Source organism: Molothrus ater, chromosome 3, assembly GCF_012460135.2.
Source record: "Molothrus ater isolate BHLD 08-10-18 breed brown headed cowbird chromosome 3, BPBGC_Mater_1.1, whole genome shotgun sequence".
In the NCBI taxonomy this organism is placed as follows: Eukaryota; Metazoa; Chordata; class Aves; order Passeriformes; family Icteridae; genus Molothrus; species Molothrus ater.
In genome coordinates, this window is record NC_050480.2 from 67,691,936 (window position 1) to 67,714,324 (window position 22,389).

Genomic DNA, 22,389 nt, shown 5'->3' on the forward strand with positions numbered 1-22,389 from the left:
GGGATAGATGCAGTTCTGGGGTTACAAAGCTGGAACCAGCTGTTTAAATCCTGTTCCTTCTGGTCACAGGATTGGTATCCTCTGAGATGCCACCTGTGGGACTTGGCCAGGAGGGGCTGCCCCTCTCCAGCCATTGTCAGTCTGCAGGGATTTGGTGCTGATGCAGGCCTGGCATCACCAGGGAAGGTGAAAAGAAGGAAAAGAACTAATTTTAAAAGCAAAGGGATACAATTTCAGTTTGTTGATTAAGCAATGCAAGTGATAGGATAAACTGTGTAACATTTTAATGTTACAAAACACAGGTGTGGTTGGAAGCAAATTTCTAAGGTTTTAGAAAATCTGTTGGAGGTGGCAAATGCTGCAAAGGTTAAAAATAAGAGCAAAGCAGGGGCCTTTAGTTTCCTAAAGGTGTCTACCTTTGGAAGAACTGCCTGCTGCTATTTTATTCCATCAGGTATCTCACATTAAAGTACTTTGAAGCAGCATTAACAAGTAATTCCTTGATCAAGAAGAGCAGTGCAACTTCTATGGCCTGTGTATTTCAGTGTTGGGATTGATTGACTCTGACTAGGTAAAACTCTAATTAAAGCTTATCCTGAAATTAGTAATTTATTTATTTAAAGTCCCTTTTCTCTGCAGAGAATAACTGCAGGACAAGAGTTCTTTCATACAGAGTAAGTTTATCACAAATAGAACACACTGCCCTGCTTAAACCCAGTCAACTTATTTACCTTGTTTTTAAAAGTGCCACCACATGCACAAGTAGGACTTAAGTAGCAGGATTGAAACCCAAGCTGTAGAGTTGTGCTGTTGCTGTCTGCCCAGTTCAGTGGATGATGCTGCCAGCCCCCCACCAGCGGCCAGATGAGCTGTCTGGCAGCAGCCTGGGAGGCTGAGGCAGAGAAGGGAGCTGCTGTGGGTCCCTCCATGCTGGGGAGAAGGGCTGTGCCTGTTCTGCTGATACAGGCTTGTGGAGTTTGTAGTCCCTAGTGGTTTGTGCCTCACTTGTGGTGTTTAAAATAGTTTTTGCTTTTTCTTATGTGATACAGATATGCAAGAACTGCACAGGCTGCTTTGACCGGCACATCCCGTGTGTCTCCCTCAACTGCCCTGTGCTTTTCAAGCTCTCCAGAGTGAGCAGAGAACTGTCAAAGGCACCCTATCTCCGCCAGCTGCTTGACCAGTTTTAAATGATCTGTGTTACAGGATTCCAGGTGCTATTTTTTTTTCCTTCAGTGTTTACCACACTAAGACTATTGTGCATGGTGCTTTTTCAATTCTCACCTAGTCCAGGATTTCCATTTTAACTGTTGGGTTTATTGTCTGAAGAATAATGAACGCTTACCATAACTAAATTGAAAAAAGAAAAACAACTACCCAACCCATTTGTTGATCTATGAATAGCTCACTTTTTAAGATGTAAAAATTTCTTCTTCCTTTCATGTTTCTAACATACTGTTTTATAATGCTGATGTTGAAATAGCTCTGTGTAACATCTTGTAAATCCATTTCAAAGTAGAAGTCAAGTTTACTTCCTGGAGGAAGGAGCACTGAAAACCTCTTGAAATGATAAAACCATTCGTGTGTGTTCTTGAACTGTCAGTATCAAGACGTGTTACTTATATATTCTCCATTCACTTTATAATTTTGTCTGCGAAATATTTTGTAAATACACTTTTTTACTTTTCAAACAACTGAGTAAAATAATGTGCAATGACTTTTATACAGATAATTTTAAAGTTGGTTGGTATATCTCCTCCTAAGTTTTGCTTGATTCCAAGTAGATTGTTATTTTGATCAGACTGTGCAAGCAGTAGTACCATGTGTAGCATTTTGAAACATTATTTTCTAAAAATTGCTGTCTTGCTTTAGCTATTAATGGGGCATTGTGAGGAACTGTGCAAAGACATTTTTGTTACAAACCTGTGGGACTGTTGCAATACTTTAAATATAAAATTTTATTCCATTTTTGCTTGTTTTGTATAGACATTTCTATTGCTTCTAAATATGCTTAAAATATTTTCTTTCCTTACGTACTGTACAGTTAAATCTTATTTGCCACCATCTTGACAAAATGTGTATTTAGAATATTTGTATAACTGTATAAAATGGAAAAGGAATTATGTGGTCAGTGCATTGTTTTCTAAACTGGAAATCATTTTGTTTTAGAAGTTAATAATGGAAACCATATTAAAGTTGAATAAAATGATATGGTAAAAAATGATTTGGGTTTTTTTAATATTTACCCTCAATTTGTTTCTGTCTCTGGCACACACAATAATGTAAAACAAGACTGCTCAAATCAAAGTTAAGAATCCAGCTTAAACTTTGGGATCTAAAACATCGGTAGAAGTTCTTAGAGGCCTTCCCCAAACCAGAAGAGAAACATTTCCAGTTCTCCATTAGTCAGACAAAGACTGATTTTTAAATTTAAAAGTCTAGAGAAGGTTTGAAAAATAGAAGAAAACTTTATTTACATCAAGGAACCTGAGTGCCTTCTCCAGATAAGAATTTATTACAGTCAAGACACCAGTCAGTCTATTAAATGTCACATTACACAGTAAAACCCACACCAAGCAGAATAAAAACGATTACATGTAATAGAAAATCCACAGATTGCGATGCACTTGTATGCAAAGTAACTCTAAAAAAACAAAACATCAAGGCAGAAAACTTTGCCTGCTCTTGCATTCAAGCATTGGTCAAGTACAGAATAAAAGTGCAAATGCCAGGACTGAGTGCTTGTAGTACAGTCCAGCACTTGGCAGTGCCTCAGGATAAATAAAGTATTAAATGACACTTAGCTGCAAGAGGTTACCTTTCACACTGGAGCAGAGCACTCATCTTCAAACTATTACTGGGTTTGTGGACAAAAATATGATTCTTATCAAATTCAGGTATCTAATTCATGGATTAAAGCTCTTGTCCTCAACAGAGGGATGGCTTTTCTAGCATAAGGAGGGCAGTAGTAATGTAATATAGTAACTCCAAGTAATTTCAACCCCCAACATGTAAGTACTTGAGCTTTCTGGAGGACCTGTAACTTAAAATAGATCTGCATTGTAAATAGATCCTTACTTCAGCTGTAGATACTAGGAAGCAATGAAAGGAAATTTAAACATGAGAAAACCAATATTTATTGTCTGAAAACAAGCCTTGAGGAACACCAAAATCTAAGAGCAGGAGCTAAGCCTTGGCCATCGAGGCTGCCTAGAATTGGTATGAGCTGGAGTCATCCTTGGAAATGTCCTAGATCTTGTTTTAAACTTGAATTGCTTCAAGCATTTCATTTTCAGTCAAGGGCAGCCCCTGCTGTTAAAAGCAGGCTGGTTAGGGGATAAGGAGAACACTTTCTGTCTGTCTATCCCAGTTCAAGTTTAAGACCAGAACTAAGACACTGAAGGCTCCAAGTCCTCATTAAGATGACTCTAAATTTCAGTGGAAAGCGATTCTACATCGATAATTCTTCAGCTTCCACTGTCTTACAGCCACTGCTTTTTGGATCCTTTACTTGTGGGAAAAGGCTGCTCTTACCTTGGCATTCCTGCCTGTTGCTCCATTCCTACTACACAGGCCCCCTGCTTTTTAAGGAGGAAATGGGGATGAATTGAAGTTACTCTCACAGGAATTAATACAGGCAGGAAAAAAAAAGAAATCTTTGTTTTGTGCAATATTTTTACATTTGCTGGGACAACGCTGGTCAGAAACACAAATAAGTGTCTGTATAGATGCAGTAGGATAAGCTTCTAAGAGATTACAGCATATTTCCCAGTGCAGCTTTGATTTCATTTTCTGGGGTTTTTTAGTACTTGATTATGCAAACGATATAAACTATCCATGTAAACTATCCCTGAGAACAGTCCTACATGTAGGACATTCCAATCTGGAATTTCATCAAAACTTAGCATATCAACTGGGGGAGTTTGGAATCTTCCTGGTTTCCCAGTATCTTTCTTTAAATAATTTTCTTCTGGCACCATGATCTTGGGTATAGGGAAACTTTTTTATAGCAACATCAATACAGCTGAATCTGGGGGATGGCAGGTCCAGTAGGGAGCTGCCATAGAACAGTTTCTGTATCTTTCATTGTGTGCAGGTGTCCTGCACCTTCTCCCTGCCCCTCCACCAGTGAAATTTCTCCTCACCATCAGCTGACACCCCCTACTTCCCACACACACAGAACAGTGTGCAGGAGGGAAAAGGGGAAGAGGAAACACAATGAAATGCAGGCTCCAGGTGCCCTCATTCCATCCCCTCTCTGCCTACCACACTGTTTGCTTCACTTCACACCAGCAAAGCACACAGGGCCACACAGACTCAGTGCTGTGCCCAGGCCAGGGCTGGGGCTGGCATTGAACATCCCTGGAAGCAAACAGAACCCTCGTGCCACAAGTGAAACAAGGCTGCATTCTAAAGTGCAGGTTCATGCATTGCACTGGAAAAAGATGCCACAGAAGGAATCTGTCAAAAACACAGTGGCATTTAAGTGCCAGCAGCAGAAAGAGAGGGAGGCTCTGCAACATGCCAAGCTATTAACAAAAAAACTTTCACTACAAGTTGATTCTGGCTTCTTATTAACTTCTCAGAAGAAAAGAAAAAGCCATTCAAGCCTAGGTTGCATAGCTGAAGGAAAAGAGAGGGAACAAAAACAGACCTGGAAATCCAGGAACATCTAACATTCTCTAACACCTAGAGCCCTTGTGTTACTAAATGAAACCTCTTAGCAAGAAACATACTAACAAAAGTGCGAAGTTAAAAACCCCAAACAAAGTACTTTCTTATCACACAGACTTAAAAAAATATTTAACTGATTTGGAGCTCCAAGCTGACAAATGGCAAGATTACTGTTCAGAGACAGATTTTGCATTTACTGCTACTTTTTTCCTTTCACTGGGAGGGCTCCCTGGCATGATTGCACCTGCCCAGGGTTTCCTGCTTAGCAGCAATGAATCTTCACATCCAAACCACTGCTTCTCCTCTAGGGAAAGTCCATCTCCATGTCATCCCCCAAAGAAAAAACCCAAATATCACCAAGCCAGCTGGCCAGGGGCAAGTAGTCATTCTGGAAAGGATTGTCTCATTGATAATTCCCTCTCCTCAAATCTCCCTTGTAACACATTCCCCTGGTAAGTCTTGGGACAGGAAACCAGAGAAGTTGTGATAACCTTTAACAACTGGCTTTAAAATACCCTCTATTAAGCAATCTCTTTTACCTGAAGGGAGCCAGCAAGAAAGGTGGAGTGGGACTTTTTACAAGAGCGTACTGTAGGATAGAACAGGGGGAATGGCTTCAAACTGAAAGTAGGTTTAGATTAGATATCAGGGAAAAAAATCTTTCCTGTGAGGGTGGTGAGGCACTGAAGCAGGTTGCCCTGAGAAATTGTGGATGCTCCAGCCCTGGAAGTTTTCAAGGCCAGTCTGGATAGAGTTCTGAGCAACCTGTTCCAGTGGACGGTGTCCCTGCCACAGCAGCAGGTTGGAACTGGATGATCTTTAAAGGTCCCTTCCAACTCAAACCATTCAAAGATTACGTGATAATTTTATCATCTTCTGTGTACATTTTTTTATTTCAGTGGTAGTGCCATAATTAAAATTAGAAATTCTTTCAATTATTTAGATTTGTTGCCACGGTTTAATAGGTTGGAGTTATGCATTTGAGCAGATAAACAATGGCCCATTTTGTGCCCTTTCTCATAAACTGCTTTTTAGTGACCCAAAGGCATGGTTTCACTCCTAAGAAATGTACTTTTGGGCATTTCCTAATCTCCACATGGAAATATGTCAGCATTTCCCAGGGGTTTTTTGTCTTTGTCTCAGCACCAAAAATTCCTGTAGTTTGCCACAGGTTATTCAATTTACAGCTCCTGGGCACCACCAGAAATTTTAACTGATTTGATCACATACAACCTTCAGACACAGTAGAAGCATTCCTCCTTCACAAGGTAAGAAAGTTCAGCATTACTGGTAACAGATGTCCCTCCTCTCTCACGAAACCATTTTGTGACAGAGCATCTCAGACCTGCACCCTTCACTCACCTCAAAAAACTGAGTAGTCTGAGCAGTCCCCTTCTTTCCCAGTTATTACAGCATCTCTTCCTTGGATTCATGCCTCATATTTAGAAAACATCTTTTACATTTTAACAGTTTTGGCATAGCCAAACATTTATCATGTTGCCCCTTTCACATCACTGAGGACTTTCCCACTCCAAGACATATCCCCACAGGCTGAAAATGAAAGAGGAGAAAGGACTGGGAAAATGAACATGCTGAGCTCTGCACCACTATGAAAGGATTCCCGAACCACTTGACAACAGCTACAATTCAATTGCATTTCCATTTAAAAAAAAAAAGTCAGTTTTGACTCTATTCACTCTTCTCCCAGTCAATACTCCCATTTTGTCTCCCAGGGAAACCATCAGCAACCACTGGAGGATCACCCAATGCATTGTCCAGATGGGGCTGGACAGCTGGAGAGTCCCCTGGTATCCTGTGGGAGGTGTCCATCAGAGAGTTTTTGAGCTCATCGTTCATTTCTACGACCTCAAAGTCTGCATCATTCCACTCTCTCACGTGCTCCTCCTCCTCGTCATCCTCAGTGAGCCTGGAGTTCGAGAGCAGAGTTTTCCGGGTCTCCCTGTCACTCGCTTCTTGCGAGTCACGCTGCTGGGGCCAGTTGGCCAGTTTGTACATGGCGGGGAAGAGCAGCACTGTCACCACGGAGGTGACAAAGGCAGTGTACATGACCACAGGAACGTGGTGGTACCTGCCTTGGAGGTAGCCCACCGCCACGGGGATGCACATCTCGCCCAGCGCCGCGCCCACCACGAACAGAGAAGCCGTTTTCCCTTCCACCACCGTGTACTGCTCGATCCAGGCGATGCCGCTGGGGAAGATGGTGGCCATGGACGCCCCGTACACGGCGCTGCCCACCCACAGCGCGGCCCGGAAGTGGGAGAAGAAGGCCAGGGCGATGGAGGAGGCAGCAGAGCACAGGAGGCTCATGACGATCATGGTGGCAGGGGACAGGAAAGCAGCGCCGAATATCGCCGCGCCTCTGCACATGGCAAACGCGCCCCAGAAGACGGAATTCAGGGCGGCTGCTTCGCTCTCCTTCATCTCAGCAAAGACCATTGCATGAGTGTATACATAGGAGCCATAAGTGACCTCAGCTCCCACGTAGAACAAGAAGAACACGAACAGGAGACCAACGAGAGGCCAGTGGTATTTGGCAAGCCTGTCCTTCTGCGCAGAAGCCTTTGATTTGTCTTTAGCTGAGCTGCTCTTTGAAAACAAAACAAAAAAGAAGATGGAAACTAAGAGAATATAGGTCCCTATGAAAATATAGGACCACAAAAAGCTCTCACTGCGATGGTCATTCGGTGCTGGTGTAGTTGATGCAGCCGATGCTGTCGGCACAGACTTGAGGACAGACTGGTTTGTCTTTTCAGCCCCTGCAAGTTCCTCAGATTTAGAACTCCCCAAGTCCATTTGAGCCACCATAGGAGCCAGAAATGCACCAGCAGCAAAACTGAAGTGCAAAGCCTGCAAGTGTGGCCCAGCCTCTGATCCCCAGGTGTACAGTGCCAGTACATTGCCACCTGCAGATCAGAGAGAAAAACATTCATTTTAGTCTGAGACCAGATATTGTTTAAAAGAAAATAAAAAAACAACAAAACAAAACAAACCATAACATATATTGTTAATTCAATGTACAATAATGCCAGGTTTAGCAAATACAATGTATAAAACAGCAGTTTACTGAAACTCTGCCTTAAATCCATGTGATTACTTGAGCTTTAGGAGGATATTCAGAGCAGTCAAAACAAAGAGTCACACACAGTGGCTTAATCCAGCAGCAATGGACAGACATAACTGTGCCAGGGGAGGTTTAGATGGGGTGTTAGGAAAAATTTTTTCATGGGAAAGGGTTGTTAAGCATTAGAACAGGCTGCCCAGGAAAGTAGTGCCCAGTTAAGTCACCATCCCTGGAGGTATTTAAAGACATGTGGATGTGGCATTAATAACATGGTTTAGGGCTGGACTCAGCAGTGCTGGGTTAAGGGTTGGACCCAATGACCTTAAGGGTATTTTCCCACTTAGGAACCCTATGATTCTATGGTTCTAATTACCCTCCTTGACAATTTGCAGCATTTTTCAGCCTTTTTTAAAGGGAAATTTAACTGCTCCTCATTTCTCTAAGTATCAAAAGCAACAATGCCCAATGCTAAGAATCAGAGGAACAAAAACAACATTTAAAATTCATTAAACAACATCCCAGGAAAAACAACAATTCACTTGCTACTGATGGGCTGGGCCCAGCACCCCACTGTGTTCAAATGACTTTCCAGAAACAGAACTGCTGTAAACACCAAACTACAACACCATCAGATCAACAATAGTGGTAGGAAATGAGATCTCAGAGAGGTATTTTGAAGTAGTCCCTCAGAAGAATGCAGGAAAACAAAACAGTAATCAAATTCCTGTGCTGCAGTACAGCAGCCCATGTCACTCAGCACTCTTCCAAACCAATTCAGCTTTGCTTTACTGCCTTACTGTGAGTTTCTTCTGCTATTCCTGCTCAGCATGAGGAGTCTCCCTGGCTCTGAGGTCTGATCCAAGCAGTACACCCACTGAAGGTATTTTTACCATTGGCTGACAAGATTTTTCCATCCAAAGAATTTTTAAACCAAGTGCCATGTATAACAATCTTACCAGAGGCAGCAAATACAGCTCTGCACTGTTTATTAACACAACCTGTGCTGTGCAAAACCATCTCTTCACTACTGGATCCTGTGCTGTGCTCTTTGTACATCTTAGCAGAGCCCCCCCAAGCCCCACAGAATTCAGGCAGACACTTCTCATGTGCAGCCATCGTTCCTCTTTGTTGCCAACCAGCCAAGCCACCCTAGCCAGGCCCTGGCTGGGATGCTTCCAGAGCTGCTTGGATGGCTAAGCTAACACATGAGTCAGCTCTTTCTCGGAAATAACCCTGCCCTGAAGGTGATCAAGCAGCTGCTGTAGTGCCTTGCTGGTTAGTAAGCCTCCCCAGGCTCCTGCAGTAGGGCAGCAGAGCCAGCACAGCTGCTGGGACATCACTGGAGAGGTGCCAGGAGGGGCTGCCTGCTCTTGCCTCACCACCACGTGCTGCAGCAATGCCAGAGCACTCTGCTGACTCTGCACCTTTGGGCATTTCCTAATCTCCATGTGCAAGCGTGCCAGCATTTCCCAGGCCTCTCTAAGCGTGCCCAAACCCTCTGCTGTGGCCTTGCCTCCTGATGCAAACTGCCTGCTAAAGCCTGAGCTGCCCTGTCCAAGCCTGCCCAGGGACTCCTTTTGTGGGAGTTCATTTGTCACACCTCCAGCACAACTGACCTTTCTGAGCACACCTGCACTTGCTCTGCAACTTCACCAACACATCTCAGGAACATGGAATCATTTAGGCTGGAAAAGATCCCCGAGATCATCTTCCTCCACTAATAATCCTCTGCAAAGAAACAGGGTTTGAACAGCTGTCCAGCAAAAGTGCTGGGTTTGGGATTTTTTTGCCCAGGCCATTTGCAGTATGCACATGCCACAGACTAAGAATCTGGGGACAGAACAAATTTGTACTCCCAGCCATCTAAGGATGGCTGGCCAAAGGTGGACAGCATCCCTTAATTCAGGGAGATGGGCACCGTGGTGCTGTGAACTCCCACCTGCAGCTCTGCCAACAGCAGCTGTAAGAATCTCTAAATGCCAAGGCTTTGCCCAGGAGTAGCTTAGGCCCAGCTAATGCTAATGAACCATGTCCTCACCAGCTTCCTGCAAATGAGCAATTTAAAGAAAACATTGCTTAAAGAGCAATGCCTGTAATGGCCCACTGAAATGCAAATGCAAACTGATCTTCTCCAGGAATTGAGAGATACCCTACTCCCCAATCCCTAAAGGAAGGTCTGTCTCACACACACACACAAACACTGGAAGCCTCAGGACCAAACTAATCCAAGAACCACAACCAGGTAAAACAGTTCCCCTCTTTTCATTCAAGATGCATCACAAGAAAAACCAGCAACTGTTTTGGTATGCTTGAAGTTTCCAATTCCTTTGCTGAAAGAACTGTTAGAGCACAGGGTCCCCTACCTGTGTCCAGAATTCCCATGGAACCTCCAATAACTGACATCAAGATGGTCAATAGCAGGGATTGGTTACACCAGGGTATCACATAAAGACCAGCTGCTGTTCCAAGCATGGAGAAGGCTGCAAAGGTTAAAAAACAAAACAAAACACTCTCATACTACAGCTTCCATTTAAATAACACAGAAGAAGAAGAAATACAAATAAATTAAAGGTTCTTAAAGTTACAGATAATCCTAATAAATGATGCAATGTAAATACCTCAATCCACGATAGCAGCTAGAAAGTTGAACAGATCACTTTTTAGTTGGAAAAAGAAGGAATTTCATCAAACCTTGCATGACAAACTTCTCTGGCTAAAGCAAAGAGAGGAGTAGCTCCAGCTAGGACACTAAGAAGTCTTCTGCAAACTTCTGATTTAGAAAGTGACTTCAGTGTGAAACCAGTAAACCATGGGTTTGAGCAGTGTCAAGCCTGTCCTCTGAGAACTGCACAACATTTAATTTGGCTCCATTTTTAAAAGAACCCAAATAACTAAACTCTTAAAAATCCTTTAAAGTAATTGCATCTTGCCCACCAAGTGATCTTCATATAAAGATGCTGACTTTTATTTCTATTTTGTTCTCACATAAGGGATGTATTCCAAGGGATTTCTGGGGTTTTAGACAGAACTACAACATTTCTCATAAATAAATTTTGCAGCAATTCATTACCTGTAATTACTTTGCCACTATTGGCTACACTTACAACATTCTATGCTTATAATTGCCTCCATAATAAAACAACCTGCAATAAATATCTTGAACAGAAAATATTAGGTTCTTAGAAAGCTTGTACCAGTTCAACTGTCTCTATTATTTTTAAAATCAATACATGATCATAGATGCAGCAGATACTTAAAACATCAATGGGGCCAATGTATTTAAGAATTTAGGTTGATTCCAAAAAAAAAAAACAGCAACAATGCCCAGAACCCTAGACACCTAGCAGGATACTTGGAATACATGCCTCAAAACATTTTTGAAGGTGGTGTGCATGCTGAGCTGCATGAAGCAAACACCAGAGATTGGGAATACTAAGTGCAACTCCTCAGGTGCCACAGTCAAACCTGCAAAGTAACTTCTCAGCAAGGGCTCAATTGTCCACTTCAGCTCTATGCCTGATAGTTAGCACTTAAAAATTTCCTTGACAAACACAGATGACGTTTTCAATTTTTCCTCTGTATAGAGTTTTTCTCTGTAGCAGAGTTCCAGCAGTTGAAAGATGGGAGGCAAAACTACACAAGCCAAAATTTCTTACAGGCAGCCCTAAGATGATAAAAATGAGAACAGGTTCAGTAGTTCAAATCATGGTCTTGCCGTAAGCACTACCAAACTGGAAAGGATTAGGAGACCCATCATTTCCCAAGCATTGTTAACAGACAGCTATCCTCAGGGAAAGAAGGAAATACTAAACTATTTCAAGTTAACCTAGGTTTCTACAGGTGTCTGCACTGATTCCATTACAGGAGGCAAAGTCTGACTTGGTCAGGTGCACAAGGGGGAGGTTAAAGGAAACCCACCCCACAACTACACTAGCAATGGGAAAAGGGATCTTATCTGAACTGACCATATGATTACAGCATGCTCCTTATGGGAGGCACAGTTCCCTGAACTAAGGAGAAGAGTGAGCCCTGGTACACATTTTAATCCCTAATTTTGAGCAGAAAGGCACTTGAAAGTAAAAAAGACAGGGCTTCCACTATTTTTGGTGTGGGAATGAGACACAACTCTAAAAGGAGCCCCTCCTTTCTGGGTGCCGAGTGTGGCTCCTGGATCCCTGCTGGCTGAGCAGCCTCGCTCTGCCTGGACAAAGCCCGTCCTGGGCTCCTACAGCAGCAAGTTTCCATAAGTCCAGAAAACTGTTACAGTCGGCAGCTGTGGTACCTACAGTTTAAATGTTTCCACCATTACAAACAGTAATTAATGTTTCCCACTGTAAATAAGTTAAAATTTGGCTACAGCCCTCCATCAAAGGCCGCAGGCTTTCGTCCAGTGCACGAAAACGAAGCTGATCGTGACTGATGAGTGCTAAGGAAAAAGGAAGCTCATCCCATAGAACTGCTGGAGGTTTCAGCTGCACACACGGCAGCCCGAACACAGCTTCCTGTTCCACGCGTTGTACGGTGTCGCTACAGAAGCCTGTGATGCTTCAAGAGCACCTACACTGTACCCATTACTCGATGCAAACTAAAAACAGCCCGGTTGTTCTTTTCAGAGCATTGGTCGATCCGTGCAGACTTTGTCCGTTCGATCCCAGTTCCCGCTCGGCCGTGCCCGGCGGGCCCGGGCTCTGGCAGCGATGCTGCAGCGCGGCGCTGCCCGGCACTGGCGGTGCCACCAGCCAGGCAGGGACACATGGCGACAGCCGCGGGCATCTGGGGAAACAGCACCACATCCCACGGACCCTCCCGCTCCCGGGGCTCGGCACCGCATCTCCCCCTGGGGCTGCGCTCGCTGCCGACAAGCAGAAGTTGCCCCGGACAGTGTCCGGGAGGGCGGGGCAGCACTCACCGAGCAGCAGAGTGGCGTTCATGCAGTCGAGGAGCACCCCGCCGAGCACCGACCCGCCCAGGGAGCCCAAGGACCGGCCCACGAAGATGTAGTAGATGTCGCTGACGTTCTTGCCGACATTGGCGGCGAGGGTGGGGAAGGTGGGACCCAGCACGGCGATGCTCATCCCCTGCAGGGGAGAGTGCGGGGTCACCTCGGGAGGGTCCGCAGCGCCCCCGCAGCCCCGGGGCCGCCCTCGCTCACTCATTCACTCACCAGCCCCAGGAAGGAGGCGCAGAGCGTCCCGGAGATGCACCAGCGCAGCGCGGCCCCGTCCGCGCAGCGCCCGCAGCGCCATCCGCCCCCGGCCGCCCCCGCCGCCGCCGCCTCCGGCTCATTCTCGGTCTCCTCCGACTCGATGAAGGGGACGCGCAGCTCCCGGTCGGCCTCGGCCATGGCTCCGGCCGCCGGCTCCGAGGGCCGCTCCGGGCCCGAGGAGAGCGGCCCCGGTGGCTCCGCCCCGCGCACGGCGCCGGGAGGAGCGGGAGGAGGAGCGGGGGCAGCGGCGGGATCGGAGCCGGGATCGGAGCCGGGGGGCGGCAGCGCCGCGTCCTCCTCCGCCGGGGGCTCCTCCGGGGAGCAGGGCTCGGCGCTGGGGAGCGACATCGCCGGGGCAGCTGACACTCCACCCCGCTGGAAGTTTGTGCCACGGTGCCCGAGGAAGTGCCCTTATAAACCAGCATTTATTTTTAATCTGTGTTATCACTCAAACTGCACTCGACCTTTCAATCAACCGATCATAAACTGCACACACGGCAGGCGTGCAGGTCTTTGCCTTCCACAAGGACCGTGTTATGGCACCGTGATAAAGCTTCTCAAGAGAGAGAGAAAGCTGCTCAGTCTGCTATTAACACATGCCTGGTATTTAAAGTTTGAAGCATTAAAACTGCATCAATTCCTACCGCTCACGTGGAGCAGCTCGGAGACTGTGCAACAGGTCTCAGTGCGTGCTCCCTGTCTGGCACTGAGCTGCTGCTCCCTCCAAGAAAGGCCCTGAGTTTCACCGCACTTGGTAAATTTAAGTGTCACAAACAAACAACTCGAGAGATAATTCCAAACCGCACTGCTTTGTTTTGCGAGTTGTTCCTAACAAGTAGATGCTGGGATACAGCAGTGCATGGACAGCGATGGGCAACCCATTCCCGTTTCTCCTGGCACTTGCAAGCATGTTGCAAGTCTCTTCCTGTTCGGGATAGCCTGGGTGCATTAAAAAAAAAAAAAATTCATTGAGGCATTAAAAAAAAAAGAAAAAAAAAAAAAAGAGTGGCTGCTCGCTACAAGTAACACTGCCAGATAATATCTAAACCTGATCGTTCCCACGTTCTACCTTCGGAGGAGTGCAGAGTCTGCACCGTGAGGTATCTACAGAAAACTGCTGAGCTGTTCATACGGCCAGCAATAGAGACAATTCCAGATAAAATAATAATTTCAACTATAAAATAATAGTAGTCACACACAACTCAAACCACATTTCTAGATGTTAGTATTTTGCCTGGTTTGAAATGCCTCCCCCAGGCTTCTCCTCACTGTTGTTTTACACACTTACAAAGAGGCTTTGTACATTGAGAGTGTACAAATGGCAACAGCACTCAGGCACTTATAAAGGTTTTGGGCATCTTTTTCAATTCTTAATTTGAACTGCAAGCAGCCTAGGGAATAACCCCAGGTGAAAAGGGAATATTTCACCCACATCATCAGACGTATTTATTAAAGAAAATAAATATTTGGCTCTACTACAAAGAAAAGGTGAATGAATTTCTGGGACTTACTGAAGCTGTCAATGAGGAAACACTTCATGCTTCATGAACTGTAAGTTAAGGGAAGGTAAGGATTGTCAAGGGAAGTCAAAGGGAAATTGGTAGCAGGCCAGTAAATGATTAAAGATCCCACTGACTTACACTGGCAGTTCATGAAGCAAAAATCAGAATTATTTTGAAACACCACACAAGCTTATTGAACCAGTTTCCTTTCCTCCCTCCCTCAATTTTCCTTCTTCCTTTTGTGAATGCAACTGCTTCTACAAGTTTGATATTAAGCCCCAGAATGGAAAATACAGAAGATAAATTTTTCAGAAAAAAGCACCTCAGTAGCTAGCTTAGGTTTTTAAATCATTAGTCTTATAATGGGTTGCCAGTGCAATCAGAATGAAATGGGTAGCACCATATATTAATGTAGGAACAAATGTAATGGGGACATTTCAGTCAGACCACAGTGGCAATAAAAGCTGTAAAGACTTTTTGTATGAAAGTCTTCACACTAGAGTCAATAATTATCAGAATACAACAAAATTACATTTCAAAATGACGAGTTTTACACAAGAATAGGACTAAAAATGATGCATGCAATAACAAATGGGGCAATTAGAACTACCATCTTTATTCTGAATAATTTGAGACTGATCACAGTTACTTTAGCACCACAAAAAACATTAGACATTCATTTCTTACCCTTCTAACAAAGCAGAACTTGAAAGACTGGAGTTAAGGCTAGCAAAATGTGTACCCTTTAATATCAAAACCAACATACAAAATATGATGTCTATAAAGGTACTTAAACATGTCAGTGTTGTCAATATTAGCAAACATTTTAGTATAAAATCGCTCTAATCTTAGCATATGCACTTCCAAAACATTAAAGCTGTTGACACAAGATATGTATAGCCTAGAAGGCATTCTGCACATATGCCAAAGCTTACGTGACTAGAAACTCACTGGCTGGCTGGAACTCCACTGGTGCTGTGCTTGTCAACAGGGAGGCAAAGAAAGGCACCACTTCTTCCTCAGCCATCATTTCAGAGCTACACCTCCTCTGGTGAGATGCAGACTGTTCGTGCATGCCCTGGTCAAAATACATCGGATTCACAGATACACACACACACACACTCTTAATAGCAGAGGGTCCTTTCTGCCCCAGCCCAGGCACTGCCTCTGCTCCCTGCCCAGAGGGCACGGCTGAGCCCCTGTGCCAGCAGCGGGGCTGGGAATGCCCCGAGCCAGCACAGGGAGAGCCCGGCTGTGTAAGCCGATCCCAATGGATGACCTGAAGGGTTGTGGCACTGATTCCCAACCTGAGACACACCCTTTGGGGCTGCAAGGAAGCACCTCCTGTCCCTTTGGCAGGTACCCCTCGAGGCAAGGAACTGAGCAGGACACTTCTGCTTTACAATGGCAGCGTCCCTTTTTGACACCACGGGCCTGTGATCAAAGCACTCATCTGGTACCCAGCCTCGAGAGCTGCTGCCTCCCACAACCTCACAACTCCCCCCACTCCAAAACCTGCCTGCTCCACCAGGCTGTGCCTGCTCAAAGGCTTCATCCAGGGAAGGCTGGAAAGTACCACCCATTTCCAGTGTGGTGGGCATCAGCTTGACAATCCAGTATCCCTGCAGGGAGGGGGAATTAAGTGCCCACACATAGTGCATGAAAGGCCAAAGGAGAACAGTGCCACTTGTCTGCCTCATCTGATGCCAAGTACACCCTGAAGAAAGGCCATGGAACAGCTACAGCATCTTTAACTCATGGGGGCAATTTTCAGAGACAATAAATTGCCACTGGAAATAAAATAAGAAAAATAATTTAAATTCTAATGCTGAACAGAGAAATACCTGGATGCAAGAAATTCTAACTACATTGTAATTTGAAGTCTGGGTCTGAGATTTGTACAGGCCTCCAAAAGTAGCCAGGACAAATCCAACAATACTTTATTAGTTACACATTGGATCCTGTTGCATAGCTGAGATGTAATTAAGAACCCAAAGGGTTTCCATTATTTCAGACTCTTTGCTGAACAGTTTTCTGAAGATTAAATGGATCTCATACCTACTGAAAAAGTATGAAACCAATAAAACCTTGCTTAAAAGTACCATTGGTTTCAAGATCTAGTGTATTAAATGACAGCATCACATAGGACTGGAAATTTCACACTGCTGTTTCAAATGAATCTGTTTCTACTCATTTTCTTCTTAAGATTTACCCTGAGAACATTCAATGAAAAGATGATTACTTTGCTTATAAGATACAAGAATAATGTCTACAGAAAGTACTCTATGAACTGTTCTCAAGAGAGGGATAGATTAGACTGACTTAAGGGTCTTCTTGAATTAAGCTGCTATTTTAATTTTAGAATCTACCCCCAAACAGATTAAGGCTTGCATGATTTGGGTCATCAAAGTAAGATTTCAGCAGGTTCCCCATTAATAGGTTTTCACGCCTAAAAATAAATTGTTACAAAATCTTATTTGCATTTATTCAGTTAAAATAAAATTGAATATGCAGTCCTTTCTCCACTTCTACAATATTAAATATTTTCTTAAATAAATTTACTATCTAGTTGCTATTTGTGTAGGGTTTTTAATGTTTTAGTTTGTTTGGGGATTTATTTGTTGGGTTTTTTTAAAATAGAGTCATCTAACGTCATTTTTAAAACCTCAGGGCATACAGAATCTAGTATCTCTCTCAATAAGTTTCTCAGTGGTTGGTCAGCCTCAGCACAAACAATCTGAATTTGTTTTTCATCTTACCTAGCTTTAGGACATAAACACCTTATGCTTTTGTCCAGAAAAGAGCATGTGCTACTGGACATTTCCCCCACAGATACAAACTAACAGAAAAGACGCTAATAGAGTTCTTAAACAGTAATTTACTTTATCTTCTCTGAAAAGCCTTTCCAATTTTAGCATTGTTGCAAAACAGGCACTGCATCAGAAATGGGTTTGTTATTCCAACATCATCACACCAGCAGAGCCTCCTTCCCACCAAACTCTGCTTCCCTCTCATCCAACATCCCATTCACTAGCTGGTTCTACCATAGGAATCACTCCTAAACAATCAGTCATTGCACCCTCCTCACAGAGATCACTATTTCTGCAGGTTTTTTGGTTTGTTGGTTGGGGGATTTTTATAAATTTTATGTAAATATGAGAGTTTGGATTTTATTTTTTTTTAACAGCATGGCAATAATTGATCCATACTATTGATATACCATTTCCATGTCATTTATAAATCTTTACAACAATTATTTTATATACTCTCCCAGATAATTCAGAGATGCAGAGCAGCAAGTTGGAAAGATGCCATAATTATACTTGGTCACAATCCTTTCAAATTGCACCAGTGATAAAAAAAAGCAGCAGCTTTGTTTTTGGTATAAAACTCAGGGCTAAAAAACACATGAAATGCAAAATCTATGATGAACACTAATTTTTCATAACAGGACAACAGGAAACGAGAGTCTTTTACCACACTTAGCCAACACCACCTTCTGTGTTGCCCAAATGGAAAATAATACTGAATATCACGTTCTACAGGAACACTCCAGACAAAAGCAGCATTGGCTGTCAGCATCACTTTTGTAATGAAGGCAGTAATTTTAATTAACACTATTATGCATATTTCAATGACATTTTTAGAAGTACTTGCAATGTGCCAAAGCACAAGTCCCAGTGAACCTGAAAGGACCTTGGTTTTCCAGATTGGCTTTTCTCCCCCCACCTCCAAGTCCCTCCACATATGTCTCTCTAACATTTTAATATTCAGTTCTTTTAGACCTCACTCATGCAAAGTAGGGCTTGAAATTCTGCAATATAAAAAATGCCTGAGCTTTGGTCTACAATAATTAGAATGCTTTGCATGATTATATTTAAGGAACTTCTGTCAGTTGCTAGATGTAAACATTAAATGCAATAGTATTGCTGTTTTATATGGGTTTTCTGAGCAATTTACTACAACACTGGAAAAAGAAGAATGAAAATAAAAAAGATACTAAAGGCTATAATAAAAAAAACCCAAACAGTATGCCTCCATGGTTTATGTAAAGAACAGTTACTAATTAAACAAAGCACTTGAATATGCATTTTTCCCAGATCACATTTAGTTTACTCTTTGCTATGACAGTTTTAAATGAGGCAACAAAAATTATTGGTATTAAATGGACCTGAAATAAAAAAAAATAAGTATTCCAGTGATTGCTGAACCATATCCATAGATAAGCAGCATGCTTAGAAGTGTTTTATGATAAACTGAAAAGCAGTGTTTTCATCTCAAAGTATTATGCTTTGAAACATTTTTCAGAAAAAGAGGTTACTTGCTTGACAAACAGTGCATGATACCTAAGGATACATAAGCAGCGGGGCCATTAGTTTAGGGTGTTAAGAAAGAAATAGGACATGTAAAGGCATTTCTTTATATTTGAAAAAAATATGGAGCCATATAACCTATAGGCAGTTGAGCACAGCTATAAAGACCTGTAATAAACCTGCATGTTCACATAGTGCAAAAATCTTGAATTGCTGAATGTTGTTTTAATAGCTCATGTATATTTCCACATTAAAAACAACTTGGTATTGCACTTAGAATGTATCCTTTAAAGCTGTCTTGGTTTTACGAACAACAAAAAAAGAAATCCTAATAAGTACAACAGAATAATTTGAAATTTAGTCTAATTCACAATACTGCTCCAAAGAATTAGTCAGTACAGTTTCAAAACTATCCACTGCTCTGAGGTTTGTCTGAAAAAAGATTTATAAACATACATCTTAAGGGTATTGCCTTCACCAAATAATAATAAAAATAATAATAATAATAGTAACAATAAAAAAATCTATTATTCAGCAGCTTAACTTCTGAATGTGTTTGCACTTGGAGCTTGGTTTGGACATATTCAAAACCTGAGCCCATCAAAAATGCCATCCTTAATGTTCTTTGGGCTACTGTGAAAGGTGAATGCAAACACAAGTGAGTGTTTCAAGAGTTGTATAATAATTTAGCTTTCTAATGAAACAATCATTTCAGCAAAAAGATGCATATTTGTATTCATGATAGAGAATTATAGAAGACTGTAAACAGCATGATAAACTTCAATAAAACAGATCAGTCGTAAGAGCTACTACATTATCCAGTATAAACACCCAGGGGCATGCCTGCAGAGGTTGAATCATAGACATCATTGAAGAATCCTGGGTCAGTGAAGGAAAAACAGCTTTCACATTTCCAGAAATCAGTTCTGATGGATTAGAAAAATATTCTCTTCACACACAGAATCACTACGCACGTACACACTAAAGCTACAAAACTTCAAATACCTTGAAAATGTGGCTTGAAATCAAATTCAAAGACTTGTCAAAAAAGTTCAATGGTATAAAAGATTCTTGTAGCAGTTCTGCAATTTGAGCAATAGTTCAAGACTTCAGTATCTTCAGCCAACATGTAGAAATCTGGTTTCTGTAGGAGGAGGTCAGGATGGTTTAGGGAAAAGAAAAAAGCATCAAAAGCCAGAATCCAGTTCTTTGGCTGGCTTTTCTGTTGTGTCTGACACCAAAGTGCTTTCATTTTCCAGCATTTTCTCAGTAGTTTCTCCATCAACAGGTTTTGCTCTCTCTTTCAACTTCTGCCGCTCGTGGACCCAGGGGATGAAGCACAGAATCGCTCCTCCAATGAGGGGAGGGACTCCAGCCAGGTAAAACGCCATGTCGTACCTGCCAAGCTTGTCCCGCAGCAAACCTGGGAAGGCACAAAGTGACCACTCATAAATAAAGAGGCCTCAGGAATCTACAGAAAACAGGTCATGGCTCTGGGTTCAGAAACCCAAGAGCTGGCACAGATTATAACCACTAGAACCTGACAACCTGATGGCTAAACAGAGGCGTACATGGAGGTAGAAAGGTATTCCATAGTTGACTTGGAGCAGTAATGAAGAGCTCAGATGTCACCCCTCAGCCAATTAAAAATTGCTTAATTACCATCCACTGAAAACATGCACCATCTCTCCTATTTGAAAGTTGCTCATTTGAGCTTCTCCAGCACCTGTATCTTGCCATGACTTAGACAAATTCTTCCTCCTTTTGGAAACAGCTACCTTTGATCAATGTGCCCATTCTTCTAATTCTAGATATACTCCATATATTGCATTCCTTGTGGCCTCTTACTAAGGAGTATGTTTCCCAATAATTCACTCTAATTATTCTCTGCAAATTCCTCCCATTAGTCAAATTCTATTTAAATATTAATAGCTGTGATAGTAGGAAGCACCAAGTCTGTGCTGTTCTAGCATAAAAGTTTTGTCCTTTATAATGCTGTATAGTTCAATTACATCTTATGAAGTACCTTTCACTCACCAAACCTCAGGGTAAATTACCACTGAAAATCATCAGTGGTGAGGAATACATCTTTAGCTATTTCTACCTCCCAAGAACTTCCAAGTTTTCATCTTCAAAACCTGTACTTTGTCAGTCTCCCAACAAAGGATGAATAAAGCCACTTAATATATTAATAATTATATATTATTTTTTAAATAATATATTCCTACTTATGAGGAGCAATTAAAGTGACTGGAGCCTTTAGCCTCACAATGTTTTTAACATGAGCAAATTTTGGAATCCCCCACCCTCTGCAACACAAGCAACCAATAGGCTGTCAGTTGTACAAACTGGAAAATGTCAGGTCCTAAATCCAACTGGAAACCCATCTATCTTTCTTTTGAGGAATGTTTTACACCTGCATACAATGAAGAAGACTGAGCCAACTTTGAAGAGTGCAGTAAGTTAACAACCCATCAGCGGCAGGTAAATTTCCTTTTCTTTCTCAAGCACACACAGAGAAAACCTCCGATGTCAAAGCTCCGCACGTGATGCGGGAATGGGAAACACAGCCAAAGTGTTTCTCAAAAGTCATGCAAACACAGAAACACATTTACAGCTACAAACCCTGCCTACACTCACCTGCAATGGGTGGACCAACTGTCATAGGCACTGACATGAGTCCAAGCAGGAATCCGATGGCCTGGGAGACATCCTGAGCCCCAACCAGCTCGAAGGCAATTGGAGCCATAATGCAAATGAAGCACCCATCAAACAGGCCCATGAAGAGACAGACAGCAACGAGAGCTCCAAAGACATTGCACAATGGAATCATCATAGACATCAGCCCAATAAAAAAGAATGAGGCCACCTAAATATGGACAAGGAAAAAATATATAAAAATGCATTGCATCAAATTTGCAAATCATAAGGGATCAGATGAACCTCCTTGCATTTGCAGTGAATTAGATTGCCTGCCTGTATTTACTTTAAAATAATCAGTCTCCATGGATTACCACCGTCAGAAGTTACATATTAAGATAAAACAAATATATCACTCATGACAGGCAAAGAAATTCCGCCACCCATTTCACAAGCTTTGAAAATGCAATTGTAATCCACTATCCTACAATGATTGTGTAAGGTCATTTCTTATGCACTAATAGTTTTGAAAAATAAGTCACAGAAGTATTAAAAGTTTAAGATAGCTGGAATACTGTAATTAGACTCCTTGCTGTAAAGTAAGGAGTTTAAGTTGTAAGTAAAAATATCCATATTATGAGTGATTATTTCAGAGTACTTATATTCAACAGAAGTGAAAACATTTAAATTTTCTATTAAAAAAAAATTATCCTGACATACTGCCGTAGTCATGCATACTTAAAAAGATTTTCTAACATAATCTTAGATTATTTGTTTGTTTCAGATTAAAGGAATAAAACTGTCTTTCAGCAAAATGAAGCAGAACTAAAAAGAAAATAAAAGCAATAACAGTTTTGCCTGTGCACCATTCGTATGTAAGCACTGGAAACCAATGTTCCACCTAACTGCAATAAAACATCAAAGAATCTAAATTTATCCATGACAACAAATACTTCAGCAGAACAGTAATAC

The 22,389-nt window shown here is 42.4% G+C and overlaps 3 protein-coding genes across 3 annotated transcripts in view; 1 reads left to right on the plus strand and 2 right to left on the minus strand.

The window, feature by feature from the left end:
- Positions 1–2,224, plus strand: part of REV3L (REV3 like, DNA directed polymerase zeta catalytic subunit) — a 114,097-nt gene extending 111,873 nt beyond the window's left edge. Inside the window, exon 32 of the mRNA XM_036380225.1 lies at positions 1,050–2,224. Coding sequence (XP_036236118.1) covers positions 1,050–1,190 — 141 coding nt within the window. The 3' untranslated portion in view covers positions 1,191–2,224. The remainder of the gene's footprint in view (positions 1–1,049) is intronic.
- Positions 2,225–2,448: 224 nt separating this feature from the next.
- MFSD4B (major facilitator superfamily domain containing 4B) lies at positions 2,449–13,310 on the minus strand. The gene is made up of 4 exons (XM_036380754.2): positions 12,921–13,310; positions 12,666–12,834; positions 10,120–10,236; positions 2,449–7,598 (listed from the first exon to the last, which is right to left on the minus strand). Exons 1-4 carry the CDS (start codon positions 13,308–13,310, stop codon positions 6,364–6,366), a joined length of 1,911 nt encoding a protein of 636 aa, XP_036236647.1. The 3' UTR covers positions 2,449–6,363.
- Positions 13,311–15,061: 1,751 nt separating this feature from the next.
- The window catches only part of SLC16A10 (solute carrier family 16 member 10), a 66,420-nt gene continuing 59,092 nt past the window's right edge, over positions 15,062–22,389 (minus strand). Inside the window, 2 exon segments of the mRNA XM_036381369.2 lie at positions 15,062–20,200; positions 21,418–21,646. Coding sequence (XP_036237262.2) covers positions 19,965–20,200; positions 21,418–21,646 — 465 coding nt within the window. The 3' untranslated portion in view covers positions 15,062–19,964.

What these genes read in the sequence shown, in the direction of transcription:
- MFSD4B (XM_036380754.2), bottom strand. Translation starts at nt 13,310, where the DNA reads ATGTCGCTCCCCAGCGCCGAGCCCTGCTCCCCGGAGGAGCCCCCGGCG. An exon ending in GCGCCTCCTTCCTGGGGCTG is followed by an intron (nt 12,835 to 12,920) that starts GTGAGTGAATGA and finishes TCTCCCCTGCAG; the next exon opens with GGGATGAGCATCGCCGTGCT. An exon ending in GAACGCCACTCTGCTGCTCG is followed by an intron (nt 10,237 to 12,665) that starts GTGAGTGCTGCC and finishes TAACCTTTGCAG; the next exon opens with CCTTCTCCATGCTTGGAACA.